The sequence below is a fragment of the Lactuca serriola genome, chromosome 8 (genome assembly GCF_051521515.1).
Source record: "Lactuca serriola cultivar US96UC23 chromosome 8, Lser_US96UC23_V15, whole genome shotgun sequence".
Taxonomy (NCBI): domain Eukaryota; kingdom Viridiplantae; phylum Streptophyta; class Magnoliopsida; order Asterales; family Asteraceae; genus Lactuca; species Lactuca serriola.
This window is the reverse complement of record NC_136415.1, coordinates 114582825-114606183: the sequence shown is the minus strand read 5'-3', so window position 1 is coordinate 114606183 and position 23359 is coordinate 114582825. Positions and strand designations below refer to the sequence as shown.

Genomic DNA, 23359 nt, shown 5'->3' with positions numbered 1-23359 from the left:
AGCTTTGTGCTCGACCTCAACCAAGAGGTGACACGATTTTTTAAACACTATCTTATATGGAGACATACCAATTGGGGTTTTGAAAGTAGTACGGTATGCCCATAAGGCATCATCCAGCCTTATGCTCCAGTATTTGCGGTTTGGATTGACTGTTTTCTCCAAAATGCTTTTAATTTGCTTGTTTGAGATCTTTGCTTGCCCATTAGTTTGGGGGTGATAGGTTGTTGAGACTTTATGAGTCACCTCATACTTCTTCAGGACGGCTTCAAGCTTCCGGTTGCAAAAATGAGTCCCACAGTCACTTATGAGAGCCTTCGGAGTGCCAAACCGGGAAAAAATATGTGCCTTAAGAAAATCCACCACAACTTTGGAATCATTAGCACGGGTGGCTTTGGCCTCCGCCCATTTAGACACATGGTCCACCGCCAACAAGATATATAAACAACCAAAAGAGGGAGGAAATGGTCCCATAAAGTCGATACCCCATACATCAAAGATCTCACATACTAAAATGGGGGTAAGGGGCATTTGATTCCTAGAGCTTAAGGACCCGGATCTTTGGCATTTATCACAATGTGCACATAACACATAAGAATCGTGAAAAATGTTAGGCTAAAAGAATATGCTATCTAAGACTTTTCTAGTTGTCCTTTGGGGTCCAAAGTGACCTCCACAAGCATAAGAATGACAAAAGTTAAGGATGGATTGTACCTCTTTCTTGCTCAACACACCTTCGGATCATTTGGTATGCACAATAATTCCAAAGGCAAGGCTCATCCCATACGTATCGCTTTGCCTCCTTCTTGATTTTATCCTTTTGCCAACGGGTGGAATCCGGGGGAAATTGATTTGTGACCAAGTAATTGACGATATCTGCATACCATGGTGCTTCTTTGACTACAAATAAGTGCTCATCTGGAAATGTGTCACATATTGGTATACCATCTTCAAGTGATACAATATGTCTTAGACGATCCGCAACTAAATTCTCCTTCCCACTTTTGTCCTTTATCTCAATATCGAACTCTTGCAAAAGCAACATCCACCGTATTAACCTCGGCTTTGAATCTTTCTTGGTAAGTAAATGCTTTATAGCTGCATGGTCTGAATATATGATCACTTTGGCTCCAAGGAGGTACTGTCGAAACTTCTCTAATACAAAGACAATAGCAAGCAACTCTTTCTCTGTTGTGTTGTAATTGCTTTGTGTATAATCAAGGGTCTTGTATGCAGAGTAAATGACATGATGAGCTCGGTCCACCTTTTGTCCCAAAACCGCCCAACCGCGGTATTGCTAGCGTCGCACAGATCTCGAATGGAAGATCCCAATTTGGCGGTTGAGTGATAAGGACGGATGTCAACAGGTCCTTCAAACGATCAAATGCACTTTTACATGCATCACCAAACTCAAAATTGGCCTCCTTTTGTAAAATTTGACACATCAGCACCGTGATTTTGGAAAAATCCTTGATGAACTGCTGATAGAAACCTGCATGACCAAGAAAAGAACGCAATTACCAAACATTTGTCGGGTATGGTAAGCTCTTAATAACATCAATCTTCGCCTTGTCAACTTCTAAACCTTTTTGTGACACCACATGTCCAAGTATCAAGCCCTTATCAACCATAAAGTGACATTTTTAATAATTAAGGACTAGCTTCATGTCAACGCACCTTTGTAAGATTTGGTGAGATTCTGCAAAACATTCATCAAAAGAATTTCGATAAACAGTAAAATCGTCCATGAAAACCTCAATGATATTTTTGACATATTCTAAAAATATGCTCACCATACATCTTTGGAAAGTCGCAAGTGCATTGCACAAGTCGAAGGGCATGCGTCTATATGCAAAGGTGCCAAAAGGACATGTGAATGTGGTTTTCTCTTGGTCTTTCGGGGCAACCGGAATTTGGTGGAAACTAGAAAAACCATCAAGGCAAAAATAGTGATACCCGACTAATCTTTCTAACATCTGATCGAAGAATGGCAAAGGGGAGTGGTCTTTGCGGGTGGAAGCATTCAACTTCCTATAATTAATACAAACCCTCCACCCGTTTTGCACACGGGTGGGTACCAAATTGTAAAACCCCGTTTATTTATTAAATAAATAACCAAATTAATAAATGGGCTAGTATAATTTTGGAGAATTAATCGAGACACACGGGACTTATTAATAACTTGGAATATTAAATAATAATCTTTGGTGGAAATTAATCTAACCAATATTGGACTTAATGGATTAAGTCCTTAATGGGTTAAGTAGGAAACTTAACCCTAATCATCATTTTATGTGAAACCCTAATTTCACTTGCGTTTATTGTTGGGCCTTGATGATTGGGTTATTAAATGGGCTATCCAAGATCAAGCAAATGGTCTAGAGTAATTTAATGGGCCTAGGCTAAGGCCCATGTAAGGGGCTTGGGCCCAATTTGGAAAATTAGGCCATAGATGGGCCATAGTTTGGGCCTTAATGATTATATGATGTTGGGCCTTAGAATGAGACCATGTATAGGCCTAGGCCCAATTTGGAAAATTGGGCCATGCGTTCGGATTTGATTCCTAGTCGACTTTGGGCCTTTGGCTTGAATAAGCCAAGCTTTGGGTAATGTAGTAATTATCCAAAGTAAGTGTTTATGGTTATGTAGTGGGACCCAATTATTAATTGGGTTATGTTTTGATATTGACAGATCGGGAATCTATCATCCAACAGCTGGGGTTGAGTCTGCGGGACTTCAGCAGTGTAGGATTGTGTCTACGGGACTTCAGGAGTGTGAGGTGAGTTACCTTCCAGTAGCAGTGGGTCTACAGCCACAATGCTGGCCCACCAGTAGGAGTTATTGTTAGATGATTGTCTTTGTGATAATTGTCTATGTTTACTACTACCTGTTATGTTTATGTGCTAGCATGATATGATGTTATGTGATAGTGGTAGTAGGGGGTGAAATAGTCCCCGGTTATCAGTCGATGGGGCCGAAGGGGTAGATTAGTACCCAACTATGCTAGACAGATTATGATACATGTGATATGATATTATGTGGTAGTAATAGGGGTGAAATAGTCCCCACTTACCGGTCGATAGGACTGAAGGGGTAGGCCAACACCCAAATATGCTAGGCAGTATATGACTTATGTGTGTATGCTATGCTTTTATGTGGTAGTGTTAGGGGGGTGAAATACTCCTCGGTTATCGGTTGAAAGATACCGAAGGGGAGGCCAGCACCCAGATATGCTAGGCAGTATCTGGTCGAGAGGACTGCAGGGGAGGCCAGCACCCAGGTATGCTAGGCAATATTAGGTTGAGAGGACCGAAGGGGAGGCTAGCACCCAGATATGCTAGGCAGTATCCGGTCGAGAGGACCGAAGGGGTAGGTCGGGCACCCAGATATGCCTGACAGTATATGTATATTATATGATCGTATGGTATGTGGTATGATGGGGGAACTCACTAGGCTTCGTGCTTACGGTTTTCAGTTTTGGTTTCAGGTACTTTGTGTTTAAAGGAAAGGAGTCGGCGTGATCGTAACGCATCACACTATGGTTTTCCGCACATGAGATCTTTGGGATTACACTCTGATATTGTTTTATGATAACACGTTTGATTACTTCTACTTTGGTTTTGACATGAAATGGTGTTACATATGTTTTATTACATTCTTGGTTTTATAATAATGTATTTAAAAATGAAATTTTTGGCCTGTATTTTGGGGATGTTACAAGTTGGTATCAGAGCCTTGGTTTGAGGGATTCGGACATACTCTCAGGTGTGTCTGAACTCAAACTAAGGGCTTGGTATGAAATTTTTCAAAAGTAAAACCATTTTATAAAAAAGAGTTTGAAAAGAATCTGAAAAGAGAAAAGAACTTTGAGAAGAACAAAGTGTGTGATGTGTGCAATCAGCCGAGCTCAAGTAAGTTTTCCCCAAGATACCCATACATTTTATGTTATGTTATGACATGATATGATTATGAGAATTGCATGCTAGATTAGGGCTAAGGATATAGGAGGATGCCTTATATGCCTATTGTATGTGCTTGTAGACTTGCATGCTAGTACTGATCAGTCAGTGATAGGATAACCTGTTTTGGTTATGCCTGATTGTATGAGCCTTTGAATTACATGTACAGATTCCTGATTAGAGGATAGAATGATTTGATTGGAATATGATGGTTAGATTTTCCATTGTATGAATGCTACTTGCTTTGTGCTTCGTGGGACTCTTAGTAATGTGAGCTAACTATTAAGTGAATATGCTAAGTCACATGGGACACATGCCGGATAATCTCAGAGTGAGAGACTTGACCCTATTGCGCAGCTCTTGTCTGAGTCCAACTGTTCTAGGGATGGGTGTTTTACTCGAAGGATTATTTGATCTCTATTGCATGTGGCTATATTCATGAGATAGCAAGTTGACATTACTGGGAATCTTTCAGTAGATGAGGATTGGGTGAGTTCGGGAACCTAAGGAAACCTAGGATATATTACAGTGAGTTAGTAGTGAGGTTCAGTGAGACCTGGGTATACCAGTTTGAGGAAGTGACTTGGAGGATTCGGGAGGATTGCTGAGGAAAGTATGGATAGGTGTGGAAGGTAGTATTGGGCCCGTACTACTGAAAGCACAGGATCCATACTCGAATCGGTGAGAGTCTTGGAGAATCTAAGAAGCTTTAGGGAAGAGTTTGTGATCCAGTTTGGGGACAGAGGATGTTCCAGTTGTTGTGGCTTAGCCATTGTCAAGCGAGCTAGTGAGCATGACAGGGTGTCAGACCCTGAAGGATATGATTTCCTAGAGTTGCATATGCAGGATCGATTTGGAGCACCCTGGAAAGAGAGGGTTGTGCCAGGTGTGTATAGTAGAGGGTCCCGGGAAGAGACCCATGACTTCTGATCATCAGGTGAAAGGCCAGTAGGGCCAGAGTCAGTGCAGCACGTACAGGAAAGTGCACAAGGGAGTTTGTCACTCCAAGGGTTTAGGTTGCTACAGGGTAGTTGGGTTGGTCATGTCAGCAGAAGGTGATCAATATTCCTCCAGATTTTGCGGGTATGTCATCTTCTATTGCTACTAGATGGATTTTGGGATACGTATCACTTTTGGGATTGTGAGTGAGTTTAGACAAGTCAGATCTCGGGGCGGTTTCCTGCTAGTGTTTGGGTTATCAAGGATCATATATTCCATCCTGCATGCCAAAAGGTCCTTGATGAACCCACAGAGGGACGTACCTTGCGAAGCAGGTTCCGCGTGTACCGTTATCTTTCCGGATCTTTGTCAAGATCTGTGAAGGAGTATTATTTACTCGATCAGGGTTGAGTGATTGTTCTCCAATGAAGTTAGCGTTCAGAGGTTCTATTATTGTTCAGGTATGGTCGATAATTGTTTATGGATGAACTTTGGAATTCAAGGCACCTCCGTTGCTAGGATAGAATTGGTGACAGGAAGAGGGCAGTGTCAGTCGCGGGTGTTAAATGCATAAGTGGTTGGTCATTGGATGTCCAAGAGAATTGTGTTTTCGCATGGGTTGTGTTCGATTAGAGTTTAGTGGTACTGCAAGATTGGGAGTGGGAATGATGATTCGTCAGCTAGAGTGAAGATTAAGGTCTTCAATTGACAGCGTGTTAGATGGATTGGGGTGTCAGATTGGACCATATTTCAAGAGTACTCTTTAAGATTTTAGAGGATGGGCGATCTTAAGGCTTGATTGGTGATGGATCGCTAGCACTGGTAAGTACAAGTTATCATCAATGGACTATTAGAAAGTGAGAAGGATCGGGAATCCTTCAATTCTCATGTACAGTGAAGAGTTAGTCGAATCTAAGTAGGGGAGAGACTTTTTATAAAGTTCTCCAACTGCGAGTTCTGGTTGCACAAGGTGCAATCTCTTGGCCACCTTGTCAACCAGAAGGGTATTCTGGTTGATCCGGCCAAGATAGGGGCCTTGAGGCAGCGGGAGATTCCGAGGTCTCCAACCGAGATTTGGAGTTTCTTAGGTCTAGTGGGTTATCACTGGAGATTTATGCGGGGCTTATCCGAGATTGCAGTTCCTTTGACCCGACTGACCAAGAAGTCGGTGGCCTTTCTTTGGGGGCCTGAGCAGCAGGCAGCCTTCGAGTCTCTCAGACAACGGTTGTGCGAGACACTGATTCTCACCTTGCCATAGGGTGTAGATGATTTCGTGGTTTACTGTGACGCTTTGAACACATGCCTGGGTACGGTACTGATACAGTGGAGTCACGTGATAGCAGGTTTCGGGAACCAGGTTAGAGTTCCGGTTAGGATTCAAGCTCAGTTGTGTGTTAGGTAGAGTGCGTGCTCGACCAGTATGGAAAGTGTTGTAAGACTACGGGGATAGCCGTAGCATTCACTAGCAGTCAGATAGTATGGAAAGTGTTGTAAGACTACGGGGTTAGCCGTAGCATTCACTAGCAGTTAGATAGTATGGGAAGTGTTGTAAGACTATGGGGGTAGCCGTAGCATTCACTAGCATTCAGATAGTATGGAAAGTGTTGTAAGACTAAGGGAGTAGCCGTAGCATTCACTAGCGGCCAGATAGTGATAGAGTGTTGTGAGACTGTGGGTGTAGCCGCAACATTCACTAGGTTAGCAGATAAGTGTGAGCGCGTTGTTAGGACGCAGAAGGAACAGTAGTACCCACCAGTTCGGGTGTAGTAGTAAGGATAAGGAAATCCACGGATTGGATTTCGGAATTACCCAGATGGATTAAATCTGATTGAACCAGTGATAGGACTGTAGGAGCGTCACTACAGTTGTGGGATCAAGAAAGCAATGGACTGTATTAGATTGCGTGTGAGATAAGGCTACCATTGGTCAGGTAGCAATCACTTTTAGTCTTGGATTTGATGATGACAGGATTCGACGCATGGACCCGATTGGTAAGATCAGGGGCTTGTTAGAGCCACAGTGGCATGACAACTAGTGGGAACTAGTTCCAGAGAAGGATTTCGTTTAGAAGTCGTGTGAGACAGCTAACCGCAGCCGAGCTAGAACCCAATATTTCAAATGATTGGCGAGCGAATTGAGACCCAGGAGGTCTCGGTAGCTTGTGGGAAGCAGCCATGTGGTAACATACTGCTTTAGGCAATTCAGTGTTCGGGCAGTTTTAGCGTTTGGGCAGCATTAGTATTTGCATTTCAGGTTGCAAATACAGATGAAATAGCTGGTTGATTGGGAAGTGGTAAGTCACTTACAACAGGATTATCTGAGTTTTGGCCAAGTATAAGTGAACCACAGGGATAAGTGGAACTGTGATTCTGTTTTCTAGTGGGAGCCCTGAGTTATCAGGAGATGAGTAGGCAGCTAAGAGACAAGCGGACTGGATTTAGCAATAATGATTCGGTAAGAGTGGTCTGTTAGGGATTCAGGCCATCTCGAGACAACAGAATTCAGATGAGTAGATGTGATCTTGTTGCGAGGAATTAGTTCGCCTGCGGATTTTAGGGCTTTGCAAAAATTGGTCACGACTACCCTAGGAAGGCTAAGGCGTGCCCAGGATGATGACTATGTTACTAGAGTGGCTTGGTATGTAAGGATTGGTAAGGAATGATTTTGAGGATGAAATCTAATTTAAGTGGGGGAGAGTTGTAAAACCCCGTTTATTTATTAAATAAATAAACAAATTAATAAATGGGCTAGTATTTTGGTTGGAAACATAATTAGGGTTTGGAAAACCCTAATTTTGGGGAATTAATCGAGACACACGGGACTTATTAATAACTTGGAATATTAAATAATAATCTTTGGCGAAATTAATCTAACCAATATTGGACTTAATGGATTAAGTCCTTAATGAATTAAGTCCTTAATGGGTTAAGTAGGAAACTTAACCCTAATCATCATTTTATGTGAAACCCTAATTTCACTTGGGTTTATTGTTAGGCCATGATGATTGGGTTATTAAATGGGCTATCCAAGATCAAGCAAATGGTCTAGAGTAATTTAATGGGCCTAGGGTAAGGCCCATGTAAGGGGCTTGGGCCCAATTTGGAAAATTGGGCCATAGATGGGCCATATTTTGGGCCTTAATGATTATATGATGTTGGGCCTTAGAATGAGACCATGTATAGGCCTAGGCACAATTTGGAAAATTGGGCCATGTGTTCGGCTTTGATTCCTAGTCGACTTTGGGCCTTGGGCTTGAATAAGCGAAGCTTGGGGTAATGTAGTAGTTATCCAAAGTAAGTGTTTATGGTTATGTAGTGGGACCCAATTATTAATTGGGTTATGTTTTGATATTGACAGATCGGGAATCTGTCATCCAGCAGCTGGGGTTGAGTCTGCGGGACTTCAGCAGTGTAGGATTGTGTCTACGGGACTTCAGGAGTGTGAGGTGAGTTACGTTCCAGTAGCGGTGGGTCTACGACCACAATGCCGGCCCACCGGTAGGAGTTATTGTTAGATGATTGTATTTGTGATAATTGTCTATGTTTGCTACTACCTGTTACGTTTATGTGCTAGCCTGATATGATGTTTTGTGATAGTGGTAGTAGGGGTGAAATAGTCCCCGATTATCGGTCGATAGGGCCGAAGGGGTAGATTAGTACCCAACTATGCTAGACAGATTATGATACATGTGATATGATATTATGTGGTAGTAATAGGGGTGAAATAGTCCCCACTTACCGGTCGACAGGACCGAAGGGGTAGGCCAACACCCAGATATGCTAGGCAGTATATGACTTATGTATTTATGCTATGCTTTTATGTGGTAGTGTTAGGGGGTGAAATAGTCCCCGATTATCGGTTGAAAGATACCGAAGGGGAGGCCAGCACCCAGATATGCTAGGAAGTATCCGGTCGAGAGGACCGCAGGGGAGGCGAGCACCCAGGTATGCTAGGCAGTATCTGGTCGAGAGGACCGAAGGGGAGGCTAGCACCCAGATATGCTAGGCAGTATCCGGTCAAGAGGACCGAAGGGGTAGGTCGGGCACCCAGATATGCCTGACAGTATATGTATGTTATATGATCGTATGGTATGTGGTATGATGGGGGAAGTCACTAACCTTCGTGCTTACGATTTTCAATTTTGGTTTCATGTACTTTGTGTTTAAAGGAAAGGAGCCGGCTTGATCGCAACGCATCACACTATGGTTTTCCGCACATGAGATCTTTGGGATTACACTCTGATATTGTTTTATGATAACACGTTTGATTATTTCTACTTTGGTTTTGACATGACATGGTATTACATATGTTTTATTACACTGTTGGTTTTATAATAACGTATTTAAAATGAAATATTTGGCCTGTATTTTTGGGATGTTACAAAAATCGCCTTCGGAGTTTTTGACAACGGTGACTCCGACTTTTTTCGAGACAACTTGCACGAGACTTACCCATTTAATATCAGAAATGGGATAGATTACTCCTACATTCAAGAGCTTCATGATCTCATTTTTCACCACCTCCATCATAGATGGATTCAATCTCCTTTGGGCTTCACGGGTTAGCTTAAATTCCTCTTCCATCAATATTTTATGCATGCATAATGATGGACTCAACCCCTTTATGTCCGCAATGGTCCAACCAATAGCCTCCTTATACTTTTTCAAAATTCCAACCAACTCTTTTTCTTCTTGTTTTTCTAGCTTGGTTGAAATTATCACCGGTAATGTATCTTCCTCTCCAAGATAGACATACTTGAGATGATCGGGAAGAGTCTTCAAGTCAAGACTCGGTGGTTGTACTATGAATAGAAGGAGTTTCGGATTGGAATTTTTTAGCTTCATGCGGGGTGGTTCAACTCTCATAGGTTGTGCTTTTTCCAAAGAGTTGATTGCTTCAATCAACTCATTCTCCAAAGTGTACTTATCAGCCAGATTCTTGATCCCTGTCTCATCAAAATGCTTGCTCAATATGGTGGTTAACACATCTTGGCTTGACAACTCAAAACAATCATTAGTACATGAATCAACGGCATCTATGAAGTTTAAATAATGAATATCACTAGGATAATGCATAGCTTCAAAGATATTAAATTTGATCACCTCACCATCGAACTCCATATATAGAGAAAGTACCATTTACTACATCTATTTTTGTTTTTGCGGTACTCATAAAAGGTCTCCCCAAAAGGATGGAGCTCGATTTTAGGGTGTTTTCATCACCCATATCCAAAACATAAAAATTCACAGGAAATACAAGTTCATTGACTTGCACTAACACGTCCTCCAATACACCTTTTGTGTGTATCAAAGACTGGTCGGCAAGTTGAATGATGACTCTAGTTTTTGATAAATGTCCAATTCCCATTGTTTTATAGCTTGAATAGGGTAAGACATATATTGAGGCCCCTAGGTCTAGCATGGCATGTGGCACAAAAAGGTTACCCATTTTACAAGGAACCGTGAATACACCTGGATCCTTGCATTTTTTTGGTAGCTGTTTTTGTAACACAGCTGAAACATTTCCCCCAACTTTCACAGTGTGATTTCCTTTAAGCTTTTTCATAGATGTGCAAAGTTCATTTAGGAACTTAACATATCTAGGAATCTGTGTAATAGCATCTAAAAGAGGGATATTGATTTCAACCTTTCGGAACATTGCCATGATGTCGTCATCTTCCCCTTCTCTCTTTATGCTTGTTAGCCTTGAAGGAAATGGAGCTAGTGTGACTTTTGACTTTGAAGTATTTTTCCATTCCTCTTCTTTGACAACTTTTTCTATCTTAATCTCTTTCTCTTCCTCTTCTTCATCCGGCATCCTTAGACCTTCATAGCTTTTCCCACCTCTTAAGGTAATGGAACATGCATTGTGTTTCAGGTTCTTTTCGGTTTGAGATGGTAGCTTTCCTTGTGATTCCATCTTACTCACGAATTGAGCCAGTTGTGACACTTGTTGCTCCAAGCTTTTATGCTTGCCTTGGTTTCTTGTTGGAAGCTTTGAGTGCTAGAGGCAAGGCTTTTGACAATATCTTCTAGTGTCATGCTCGATGAACCGGCTTGTGGAGGTGGTTGTGGTGGATGCCTTGGCTGGAAATTTTGAGGTTGAAAAGGTGGTCTTTCTTGATTTTGAGGAAATGGTGGTCTTTGTTGGTATTGATGTGGTTGATTTGGTTGATAATTTCCTTGTTGATTTTCTCCCCATCCTTGATTGTTGTTCTGTCTTTGGCCAACCTGTGGCTGCTTAAATCCCCTTTGGTTTGACCCAGAATATCCTCCTAAAGCATTTGCTTCCGCATAATCTTCATCTTGAGGTTGCGGGCACATATCGGTTGGATGCCCCCAATTGAGCGCAAATACCGCATGGGAGCGGTGTAGGTTGTACACCTTTGTCTTTGGCTAGCATCATAACCACTTTCGTAAGCTCGAACAATTGAGCTTCAATTTGAGGAGTCTGGACCTCTTTTACACCTCGAGGTGCATCTGTGTACCATTCTTCATCATGGATTGAATGTTTAGAATCTTCAGCCATGTTCTTGATTAGGTTGCGGATTTGGGTTGGAGTCTTGTTGGGTAAAGATCTGCCACTTGAAGCATTAAGAAGCCTTCTATCCATTGGAGTCATGCCTTCAATGAAGTATTGGAGGAGTGGGTACTCAGTAATTCCGTGCTTAGGACAACGGGCACACAGTTTCTTGAATATCTCCCAATATGTGTGGAAAGCTTCTCTTTTATGTTGCTTGATTCCAATGATTTCCCTTCTTAGGGCTGAAGCTTTCATCTCGGGAAAGTATTTATCCAAAAAGAGGCGCGCAAGATCTACCCAAGTAGTAACTGTCCCCGGTGGGAGGTTATAGAGCCAGTCTTTTGCTGCATCTTGCACCGCGAAGGGGAATGCCCTAAGCGTGATTTGATCCTTCGTGACATTGTGTGGTTTCATGCCCACACATAGGACATGGAACTCAGTGAGAAACTTGTGAGGATCTTCATTTTCTAGGCCTCCAAATGTTGGGAGTAAGTGGATGAGCCTGGATTTTAGTTCCAAGTTGGTGGCAGCTGGATATGTGATGCAAAGAGGTTGTTACGTAACCTTCTGCCTCGCCCATTGGCGAAGGGTTTGCTCGGGTGGTAGATTTGGAGGTGGATTCCCTCCATGATTGTCTCCCATGGTATGAGTAGTGGTTGAAGTTTCTGTTGTGTGGAATTTGGGATATTATGAATAGGTGAAGAGCATGGAGTGGTATTTTTGGGTGAGGATGGTTGAGATGAGAGTGATAGGATTTCTGTTTCGGATGCGGACACACTTGAGAGAGGTATATCCTCCCAAATGTTGATTACTGGAGGGTTAGAGGATGAAGAAGTTTCGTAGCCCGATTGCTTCTTACGAAGCTTGGCTTGCTTCCTTAAGTTATTTGCAGTTTTCTCTATCTCTGAATCAGTTGGCAGTGGTGTACCTGTACGAAAAGATCTAGGCATAAACAATTAGTAACACCATGTCCTTGGCAACGGCGCCAATTTGTTAGGCGTGTCAAAGCCAACAAATAAAGGGGTACAAATGATTCCAAAAACACTACTACTTTGCACTAAAAATGTAATACAAGGTAAGTAGGGTCGATCCACAGAGACACGGGACAAATGCTTATACCCTTTTGCACATGGTACAAATGAGATCACAAAAACAGTGGGGGGGGGGGGGGGTTAGATGCAATGATTTAAATAAAGGACTGAAGTAATAAGTAAGCAATTGATTAAGTAAAATAAACTCAAGAATTGTAAGTACTCCAACTCTATGCAAGACTAATTAACAATGTGATTTAAAATATGAAATGACATTTGTTAAATTCTATCTAAGTTGGTATTAGAAATGCTAACAAGCTCTAGCAATTCACATTCACCATTTTAATTAATTAAAATAAGCTATTTAATTAATTCTAATATAACAAATCTAATCTAAACAAGTTCTTAGATTTAGGTGGAAAGATTGCATTATGCTTTATGTGAATTTACCAACAACATTCAATACTCCTCATAAGCTTGGGAGCATAAGAATGTGTGAATTTGATTTACACCAGAATTATTCTAAGAAAATTCAATCTAGTGTTTGTTACTTGTTCTATACGACAAAAAAAATTGTGGATTTTGCATATTAGATAACTCGAATGAATCAACCCTAACTCAATTGGCCAAAAAGAACTAGAATTGAAATCAAACCTTCAATTAAAACCAAATCAAATTCACTAGATAGCATTTAAAACAAACACCAAGTCAAATGATTGAATTCACACACATAATTGTCAATACATGAAGTTGGAGAATTAAGTTTCTATCCACTCATGACTAGAACAAAGCACAACCTAGAAATGGAATTAAAGTCTTACAAATTGAAATCCAAATGAAATCCAAGTGTTTTCAAGAAACAATTGTCTTCAAAATACTCCCCAAAATCGCCTCTAGAACTCACAAATCGACTCCCCTTTTTTGGAACCGGTTTCTTCTTTTTAGAAAGGAATTAAACAGTTTTAAACTGATGACCTCGTTTACATGGCCTGTGTAAATTAACACTACCATTTACACGACCGTGTAAACACAAAAAGTAGAATGCTCAATTTGGTCAAGCTTTCAAAGTTCGGTGCTCAATAGTTTGCGTTTACATAGCCCGTGTTAATACAAGGCTTGCATTTACACAACCCGTGTAAATCTCTGTAAAGCCAAAATCTTCATTTTCTTGATATCTTCCTCCTCGATGCTCCACAAGTCCTGAAACTTCATCCATATCGCTTATTCATCACCTCAACTAAGATCCTTCCTCCAAAAATCCCTGAAATATCACAAAAGTGTGTGAATGGAATTGCATCATGAAAAATGCCAAAAAAAATATGCAAAAATGCATGAGTTTAAACCTAAATGCAATGCACTTTTATGGAGTAAAACTACAAAATGGATGCATGAAATGCACCTAACACTAGCCTCAAGTATAAATAGACCCCCTAGGCATTATATTTTCGGCCAACCTTCAAGAAACCCTAGGAGTGCCGATTTCTAGAGCAAGCCACCCTCTCTCTCTCTCTCCTTTCTCTCATATTCATCCTTTCACCTTGTGTGTTTGTGAGCCATTAGGGGTACTAAAGTTGTGGTACTTGTTCTCAAGAGCTAAGGAAATTCAAGGAACTGGTTGTTATTACTATATCGCAACAAATATATGTATTCTAATCTTTTGTTTGTGTATTTCGAAATTTTAGATGCATGCTAGGGTTTTTCTTTTGTGTTCATTTGTTGTATGTCTAATAGTGAAAACATAGATCCAAATTAGGGTTGCATGCACACATAGGATTGTTTATATAAAACCCATCACTCACATCCTTACAATTCGAACTGTCGACAACCTAAGCTTACAACAACTGGCGTTCCATTACTAGCCACTCTCAAGTATCGCACAAAAATTCAAAATTCAGATGAATGCTTCTCGAGATCTCAGAAAGTCCAATGATTTAAAGCATTTCCCATGATAAAACACCAAATCTTTAAGTCCTTTATGCTTGACGAAGAGCTATAACTATTGACCGGAATGAACGAATCACCAATTCAACAACTCATATACTGAAGGATCGATGTATTCAAAGTTCGCCAAAAGATACCATTCAATTTATGATGACATCCCAATGACTAAAATAATCCATGCGAACAACACTTTACCACTACTTAAGAGTAATAAGTTACTACCGCTCAATCCCTATTAATGGTAGCATTCGGTAACCCGAACCTTACAACAACTAGCTTTCCTTGACCATCCATACCTAACACTTATACTTTCCAAGATCATCCGGTCATTCCCAATACCTCAACGAATTTCAAGATCCAAAGGAACTTCTTATTGAATCCACTACAAGTACTTAGCGACTGATCGGTTAATGAGGAACGATATCTCAATATTGAACAAGTACCTAATCTGTTCAACCACATACTTGCACTTAGAGCAATCCCCATGAAACCTACAATTGATCTCGCTTCGAAGGTGTGAACTTGAAAACTACCAATCTTACACCCATGACCGAACCAATTCCTAACTACCTCGAGGCCATGAGCACCCCTACACATCCTGGATTCAAACCCGACATGCCCACCTTGCGGATTCCTTGAATTCTCACTGATACCTACCAAAGATCAGACCGAATGCTAGTCTCCCATGTGGAATACTCATGCCTATTCTAAACAAGGCCCATGGCATGCAAAATGGCATATGACAACTTCCCGGATAAAATAACTATATTACTCATATATGTGCTTCTTTTCTTAGATAATCAAGTCATAACATTTCACACATGCCAACACAGAATTACTAGCATAATGATTAAAGCGTGAAAGAGAAGAATATGATACATACCAGTAGTATCTCAGGGTCCTGCTCCTCCTTCCTGCAGAAGCACTTGTAATGGAACCTGAGCCGCTCCAACCACTAAACATGGGCATTTTGCACTGATATGACCAGGATGATGACAATGATAACACAATTGTACTTCCATGGTGAATTCTTGGAGAAGGTGGCCCTTCCATCATCACCTGTCGCATTTAGACTTGTCATGCACACACTCATGGGTTCCTCCACCGTTAGCACAAATGTCGTGGCCCCTCAGATCTTTATCACCAGACATGACAACATCAAATTGCTCAGATGATGCTAACAGAGTCAGATCATGAGTCCGCTTCCTTTTCCCCAGTTTCCTCTCCAAACTAATTTCCTGCTCTCGAGTCACCTCAACCATCCCATCAACTGCCTGAATGGCCGAGATCCGATCCTCAAACCTGTCGACTAGTCTGTCATTAACATGACCAATAATGTCGGGTAAATCCTTGTGTAAGGCTCCCAAAACCTTAGTGGCAATCCAATCATGGAGTCGATCCCTCACAAGGCATGATGCATAAACCACCTTCCATCCATCATGACAAGAGATAGCAATAGGATCCTCCTCCATGAAAGATTCTAGGGCTCCACAAGCCTTGAGCTCTCGATGATCTCCCAACTGTCCTACTAAAATCTTAGCCCTAGAAGCGCCGAGACAATCATCCAATAATTCCATGATCGTCTCTTTGATGGTACCAAACATCATAGGAGTCGGCTCTATAATTTTGTGTGTGGTCTCCGAGGAGATGAAATCCCGTATCCGCTTATCCACTGACTCAGCACCAGCTCTTTATCCAGAATCAGATCCTCCTCCACGAGTGCTCATCACCAAACTGAAAAGCAACCATGCGCATAATAAATACATACCCAAAAAATCCTCATCCATAGGCTTCCTAGGTTCTTCGCGACTCTCCTCGACTCGAGTATGTATCTTGTGCTTCTAGTAGTATAGGCCCAATCCTTCCACACCTATCCATACTTTCCTCAAGAGTTATCTTGAATCATCCCAGTCACCATCTCAAACTAATACTCCAAATATCTGCTAAACAGCACAACCAACTCACTACAAAATCACATCCTAGTCCCTCCTAGGTTCCCGACCTCACCCTGCCCTCACCTGTTGAAGAGCTCCCAATAATGCCAGTTAACTACTTCATGAATACAATCAAATTCCTCTTCCCATTCAATCGAATTGCCTAAGCCATCATATTTTATAGAGAGAATGAGTAAGAGAATGGGAGACAACCGCATGCCTGGTGAAGTGGATTCTACCAGGTGGAGGGAGCGCTTCTAACAAAAAAACAGATTCTTCACCAGAAAATTAGGGTTCACGATGATCGAACCCAAAAAAAAATACTATCGAGTTTATAAAGGAAAAAGGGGAAGAGTCGGCTTTTCAATTCAAATGACACAAGTACTCTTTCGCTCAAATTGATCTAAAACTTAAAACTACATTGATTTCCTAATAGATAAATAACCCGATTTCAAGATGGATTACAACCTATGTGCTGATGAGAAAAAGGCAATGACTCTGAATAAGCCATAATAAAGCAAGGTGGCGGTAAAAGAAGCAGCACGTGGTAGCAAACATCTTGGGAGGAAACATCACCACTAAAGAGGAAAACCCAACTTAAAGTCAATAGAAGCAAGTAGACAGACAACCACAGATCCACTGGGAATGGAAACACATGTCTCAATAGAGAAGGTCAAAGATGATGATTCAGGTAAACAGTCAACGACAGATCCCCTTCCACCTGCTAACACATGAAACAGTCGCATTAATATATATATATATATATATATATATATATATATATATATATATATATATATATATATTATAAGCGGTTGAAAAAACATTAAAAACAAAAAGAAAATGGAAACAAAATCATTTTTCAAGTTCTTGGATAAGCTCGTTCACATCACTATTATGCATCAACACCTTATGACCAAATTGATGACCTTAAAATTAAGATATAAAGAATATAACAAACAATAATTTTAAGCATAAAGTGAATCGAAGAAGATAAAATAAAGATTTCAAACTAATACCATGTAAAAAGAAAAATAAGAGATCATTAATGATGATACATAATTCAAATTTAACCGAAACATTCTAGCAAACACTTGGTGTGCAATCAGATGCAAGATTATATTCTAGTACATCTCCACCAAGGTCGCATAATAACTCATCAATCATGAATCTTTTTCGATATATTTGAAGCTCGTGAATTGAAAAAATCAGCATAATTAGTAGAACAACAAAAACCGCATATACTAATCATAGATATAAAAAATGTAGAGTGGAAACATAGGTGTGGGTTTAGAACTAACATAAATCTTTATTTGGAGGGAGGCAACTAGAGCTATATACTTTAAAACTAAATCAACTGGGTGTTGCTATTAAGACACATTTTAGACACCCTATAGACATCTTTATCAAAAGTCAATCAATAGGTAACTATTTTTAATCATCTTTTAAAAAAAAACAATGTAATTTTAACCAATAAAAATACCTTAAAAATTATATAGGGTGTCTAAATGGTAAAATGGGGTGTCCATTTAGCCAACCCCAAATCAACCATATGCACCTATGAACCTAAATCAATGGAACAACGTTTGTAGTGGTGTTGAGTGGTGGGGTGCATTAATAAAACATAAACATCCTTGTCTAATTAAAAGACCCAATTACCAAATTGGTATGAGGTCGTGTATAGGACAATATGTAACTGGATTTTTTGGGAAGAAAGAGAGATGATCATACAAAAATTAGAGGCCCCTATTACCTGGTACATAAGGAGAGAGTGAATCCATTCTAGAACTGGTGGTGCTAACCGAAGAACATTTGGCAAAGCATTTGCAATTAAATGATGACTCGGGATGCAATAAAAAACATCAGTGGCAAGAAACTTTGGGAGGAATGCCACCGGCAACAAGAAAACACCCTAGTGAAGGTATCATGCCTCAATAGTGACGTCAAGATGACCGAAAGAAGGCATGTAGGCAAGCAACTCTCCATGAGGAAATGACATCGCTTGTTGAAATCCCTATGTGAAGTCAGGTTGAGGGTAGGTTGAAGAAGGCAGGCGGGCAGACGGCTGACCATAAGATGATGGAGGTCTGATTAAAGCAAGCTCCTCAATAACCTCTATAGGCTTAGAATCAAAAAGAAGGTTTCACATATAGGTAATTGATATATATATATATATATATATATATATATATATATATATATATATATATATATATATACACACACACACACACACTCTCATACACACATCGATGGAAAAAAATCCTCATACCGTATGGGGAACCCGAAACCTGCACCCGGTTTGACCGAAGAATACCCAAGTTGACTAGTGACTACGGATGGGGTCGGGGATACGGAATCCCCAAATATGAAAGCGGGAATGATGATGAGGATGTGGATACCCCTAATGTCTGATCATGGACCCAACCCCGATAGATATTTATATATAAAAATAAAGCAAAATATATAATTATAGTAAAATTTAAAATATCTAAAATTTGATCTAAGTTACCAAACTTAATAACTTATTAGTAATTAGTTTGTTGAAATTTTAGTTTTCCTTATTGTTTATCTAATTTTACCTTGTGTATATTTTTTTCTACTTGGTTTATCTATTATTACTTCAAATATCACGCTCATAATTTTTTTATAGTTGATTTTTCATGCATGTAAATAAATTTGTATAAAATTTGTTTATAGTTTTTCATACAATCTATGAATCTTTTTATGGTTTGTAAAATCTTTAATCTTATGTTTATAAAATTGAAATTTTGATTTTTTTTTTCTTTACGTAAAAGTTTTCATATTAAAATAGAAAAAAAAAATCTCTAAGAAACTAGATATTACCTGATAGTTTGGACACCCCTTGAATTTCCTCCATGGATTATCGACAGTTTTGGAGATCGAAAATGTCGCAGGTTCATCACACTCGCATCTCAAATCTTCAGACCAACAATTCCTTAAAGCCCATTCTCTGTACCCTTGTGTGTGCGTGTTGGAGGAGCTTGCCATCTTGTAGGATTGACATTGGAGAGAAGAATGGAACAAAATCTAGCTAACAACTGACCTCCAACATTTTTCTTAGCTTTGTAACCTGATAAAACCGATGAAACCGGCATTTTGCCATTTTATCATAATTCTATGAAAATATCGTGTCCACAGTCAACGAAATATTAAATTCATGACGTTTTTCAATTTAGTTCCAAAAATATAGGACTTTAGTGATATTAGTCATCATCCCCACCCCCACCCCACACCCTAAACACATAACAAACACATAGGTTTGAGTATGTTAGATTTTATTTAATGAAAGTTTGATAACTTTTATTAAAAATAAGAACAAGTTTCAAAAAATCAATAAATTTATATTTAGGTTATATCATATAATTTACTTTCTAATTCAATAGACCAATCCGCAAACCAAATTGAAAATGGATTACATTACATGCCAACGAAAAGCATAACAAATTCCAATTTTTTTTGCAATTTTTATTTGTTCCAAAAACATTATGTGAATCAAATGCCAAGTTTCTATCACCATTCTTATGGTCCAATTTCATCTATATATAGTAAGGTAGAGTTAGAATTTAAATTTTCAAAAAACTAGTTCAAACATGCTTTTATTTTGTGGATAATATACTACCAAAATTTGCTCTTAGTTCGAATCCTAAAAGCTTCAACTACACGTAAACAATCCATCTTCAATATTCAAAGGTGTATTACAAATTGTTGAGACAAATGAACAAGAGTGCAAGCTTATGATAAAAGGAACCATACATATATAATGGTCAAAATTTGCTATTCAAAAATTTGGTTGAAGTCAAATAAAAGAGAGCTGATTTGTACAATGCATTTTTTCTTTATAAACAACAATTTATTTTTTAAAATAATGCATTATAAAATCTTTTAAAATATAATTTTTTATGTATGAAAAAAAAATATTATTTAAAATCACTTTACTAAACGAAAATCTCCCATATTGCCTTTAAAGAAAAGGCGCCTCTATATTTATTTTCTGATAAAAGAATAAGGACACTAATAACATATATAGTGACAAACTATAGGTGAGGGTTCTGAATATTTAAAGTAAATAGGAATAAATGTTAATTTGTTAAAAATAAGCTTCTAATGAAATTAGAAAAATAATTATAAAGATAAGTTTTTTGTTAAATAAAGTTAGTGAAAATCAATACAACATAAGTTTAATCATAGTGGTTGGTGCCTAAGAAGATTATTTATACACTTACAGATCCATGGTGAACAATTAAGATCAAGAATGTTCATTATTTGGATAAATGAGATATAATAAGATGACATATTTACGAAAACACAATAAACGGAAATGAGAACAAGGGTTTGCAAGATAACCCTTAATTAACGAAATAAACATAATCTTTTTATTATGCATGCAAAAGATATTATTACAAAGAAGCTTTTCAAATAAAGATCTAAAGAGAGAATTATAAACTGGAGAGTGTTTCAGTGAAATTTATTGCATCTATCCACACCAAAATTAATTAATCAAATAAATTAGTCGGTTAACCCTGCGCTAAATTGTTGGCTTGTTAGGGAAATCATGTCTTTACCGAACTCTTCTTGGCCATTGAACGTCCACGAAGTGCTCGAACAGTAATTATATTCCCATGTAAGTGAAGGTACTGCTATTTCGCTATAAGGATCAAAAACTGGTTTTATACTATGATCATCTTCTAATAAATCTAAATCTATATCCTTCCATATATCATCCATTGAGCAATACCCTTCGTGTCCTTCACTAGAATCACTAACCCTGGTAGCAGCTTTCTTGAAACTATTATTGTTGTTCTTGTTTTTGCCTTTCATAACACTAAACATTTCGACTCCCCCAGTGTCATAAAAACTTCGTTCTTTGGTCTCAATCATTGGCATGGAATCAATGGTAGGATTGCTGGTACAGATTGATGATGAAGACGAACTGTGTGAGAAAGATGGAGATGGAGATCGAGATAATGATGTTCTTTTCTTCTCTTGAGCTTTCTTTCGCATATGAGTTCTCCAGTAGTTCTTGATCTCATTATCAGTTCTTCCTGGTAGTTTTCTTGCAATTTTTGACCACCTAAAATGTTAAATATTAAACTTAAACCTAATATTATTACTTAATGAAGTTGCCATATACAGTATATGGTAACTAATTGATCATCACTATTCAGAAAAGGAATATGAGCTCATGAAATAAAAGTAAACTTAGAACAAATGGAATAAATAATTCTTCGATTGGTTCCAAATATAGAAATATATATTTAAAAAAAAGTTGTTTGTAGAGTGAGACATCCATTAAGAAAGAAGGAAAACGCCAATTTATGGAAAATAAAATATTTATATTTTATAGAAATATAATATTCCCGCCACATATTAAAATATACTATTTAATTCCTCAAATAACTTTATAAAAGTATTTATTTATCTATTAAATATTTAAAATTTAAAATACGCTCACAATATATTTTTCTCATACATATGAATTACATAACTTTTCTTGCTATCTCGTGAAAAATTATAGTATTTTTTGTTTACATTTTTATTATCATGATTGCAAATATATTTTCTTCAAACAAACTTAAATTCCCTGAAATTTGTTGAGGCTTGATTGATATACATAATTAATCACTGGAAAATCTGTATAATTTAAGACAAATGGACGGAAGAAAAAAAACGCACATATTGAATAAAAAAAATAGAAAAAAACGTACACTGCTAAGTGCTAAATCTTTGCAAAGAGCATAGTCCAACTGCAACACTCAAACTAAAATTATTTTACAAATTATTTTAATTAGATAAAATTTGAAAATCAACTATTGATTTACTTATTTTCTTAAAGAAACATAAAGAGAATACTCATATAGAATCATAATTATAACAATAAAAAACAATAAATGGATCAAACCTGTTGCCAAATTTAGAATGAAGTTCAAGAACAAGCCGCTCTTCATGAGGTGCCATCTTTCCTCTTTTGAGACCTGGATGCAGATAATTAACCCATCTCAGTCTGCAACTCTTTCCTGTTCTTTTCAAACCTGAGAATCAAAAACCGCAACAAAAATAATCCCCAAAAAATGATTTTTTGGGGTTATACACAAGAAAAAACGTTAATTGTTTTTATGAACAAACATAAATATATTTTGATGCTTTTTTTCCTTAATTTTGCAGCCTAAGGGCCTATAGTTTCTTTTTTTTTACTCCCGCCACCTTCAAACCTGAAACATTTGCTATGAAGTCCCATCGTCGATCTCCAAACATATGAACGTGAAATACCAATTGATAATCTTCATGTTCTGTCCATGGACCTTTTCGCATCGTTTCGTCTTCTTGCACCATATTTTCTCTCTCTAGAATTTGAGTTTTTATCGTGTTGCAAGTGAGTTGGAATTGAAATTAGTGTTGGTGGAGGTTATTTATAGTGATGTTTTTCTATACTTTTTTTGTGGGTGGGAATGTAGAATTTTGTGATAATGTTTCATATTCAATGGCAAATTCTAAACAAATGAAAAAATCTTTTTGTTTCAAGATAAATTCAATACATTTTTGTTTTAAAAGTATTTGTTTTTAAACTGATTTTTTTTTTTTTAATTATGATGTGTTTAGCTGAAAACTGAAAGTTAATAGCTTTAATTTTGTTCTTGTCAACCCAAAATATGTTTAAATCATTGACCTACCATATTATATGTTTTGCTTTATGTTTTAGGATTATCGTAGATTTTTTTATATGTATGATTAAATGTTTACACTCCAGTATTTGTAAATCTAATGTTACATTTATTTTGCTACGTATCATAATATTATTATCTTTTTTTTCAAAGATAAATAGGCCATTTTATTAGACACGTAAAGCTCAAGACTATAGATGGCATCATGGCAAAATAAGTTGGGTTGATTAATGGGTCAAAGTGGCAATTGGTGCTTATATATATAAAATATATTTTTGTCCAATTTAATATTATTATAAATAATTAGTGTTCTTTATATGATTAAAATTATTTTATTATTATATTTACTCTAA

At 38.1% G+C, this 23359-nt stretch overlaps 2 protein-coding genes across 4 annotated transcripts; both read right to left on the bottom strand.

Moving 5' to 3' along the window:
- Nucleotides 1-694: 694 nt before the first annotated feature.
- LOC145067308 (uncharacterized) lies at nt 695-10814 on the bottom strand. The gene is made up of 5 exons (XM_079014476.1): nt 10031-10814; nt 9347-9930; nt 1675-1696; nt 1262-1489; nt 695-1185 (listed from the first exon to the last, which is right to left on the bottom strand). Exons 1-5 carry the CDS (start codon nt 10812-10814, stop codon nt 695-697), a joined length of 2109 nt encoding a protein of 702 aa, XP_078870602.1.
- A 9883-nt stretch (nt 10815-20697) lies between these two features.
- On the bottom strand, nt 20698-22778 carry LOC145068766 (transcription factor MYB48-like). Of its 3 annotated transcripts, XM_079015763.1 has the most exons (3): nt 22557-22736; nt 22247-22376; nt 20698-21418 (listed from the first exon to the last, which is right to left on the bottom strand). In XM_079015763.1, the coding sequence occupies exons 1-3, from the start codon at nt 22675-22677 to the stop codon at nt 20854-20856; spliced, it is 816 nt and encodes a 271-aa protein (XP_078871889.1). In that variant the 5' UTR covers nt 22678-22736; the 3' UTR covers nt 20698-20853. The 3 variants fall into 3 exon arrangements, 1 of the variants encoding a protein (XP_078871889.1); XR_013689118.1 differs by lacking the exon at nt 20698-21418 and adding an exon at nt 22047-22091 and having other exon boundaries at nt 22247-22778; XR_013689117.1 differs by lacking the exon at nt 20698-21418 and adding an exon at nt 22048-22105 and having other exon boundaries at nt 22247-22778.
- Nucleotides 22779-23359: the final 581 nt, after the last annotated feature.

Bases quoted from the DNA above. Each gene is read 5' to 3' on its own strand.
- LOC145067308 (XM_079014476.1), bottom strand. From the start codon at position 10,814: ATGGAATCACAAGGAAAGCTACCATCTCAAACCGAAAAGAACCTGAAA. The intron at 9,931-10,030 runs GTACTTTCTCTA...TAAACTTCATAG, and splicing joins AAAAATAGATGTAGTAAATG to ATGCCGTTGATTCATGTACT. The intron at 1,697-9,346 runs GTAAGTCTCGTG...AATGTTTTGCAG, and splicing joins CCATTTCTGATATTAAATGG to AATCTCACCAAATCTTACAA.
- LOC145068766 (XM_079015763.1), bottom strand. From the start codon at position 22,677: ATGGTGCAAGAAGACGAAACGATGCGAAAAGGTCCATGGACAGAACAT. The intron at 22,377-22,556 runs GTTTGAAGGTGG...TTTGATTCTCAG, and splicing joins CTTCATAGCAAATGTTTCAG to GTTTGAAAAGAACAGGAAAG. The intron at 21,419-22,246 runs GTTTGATCCATT...TTAACATTTTAG, and splicing joins CATTCTAAATTTGGCAACAG to GTGGTCAAAAATTGCAAGAA.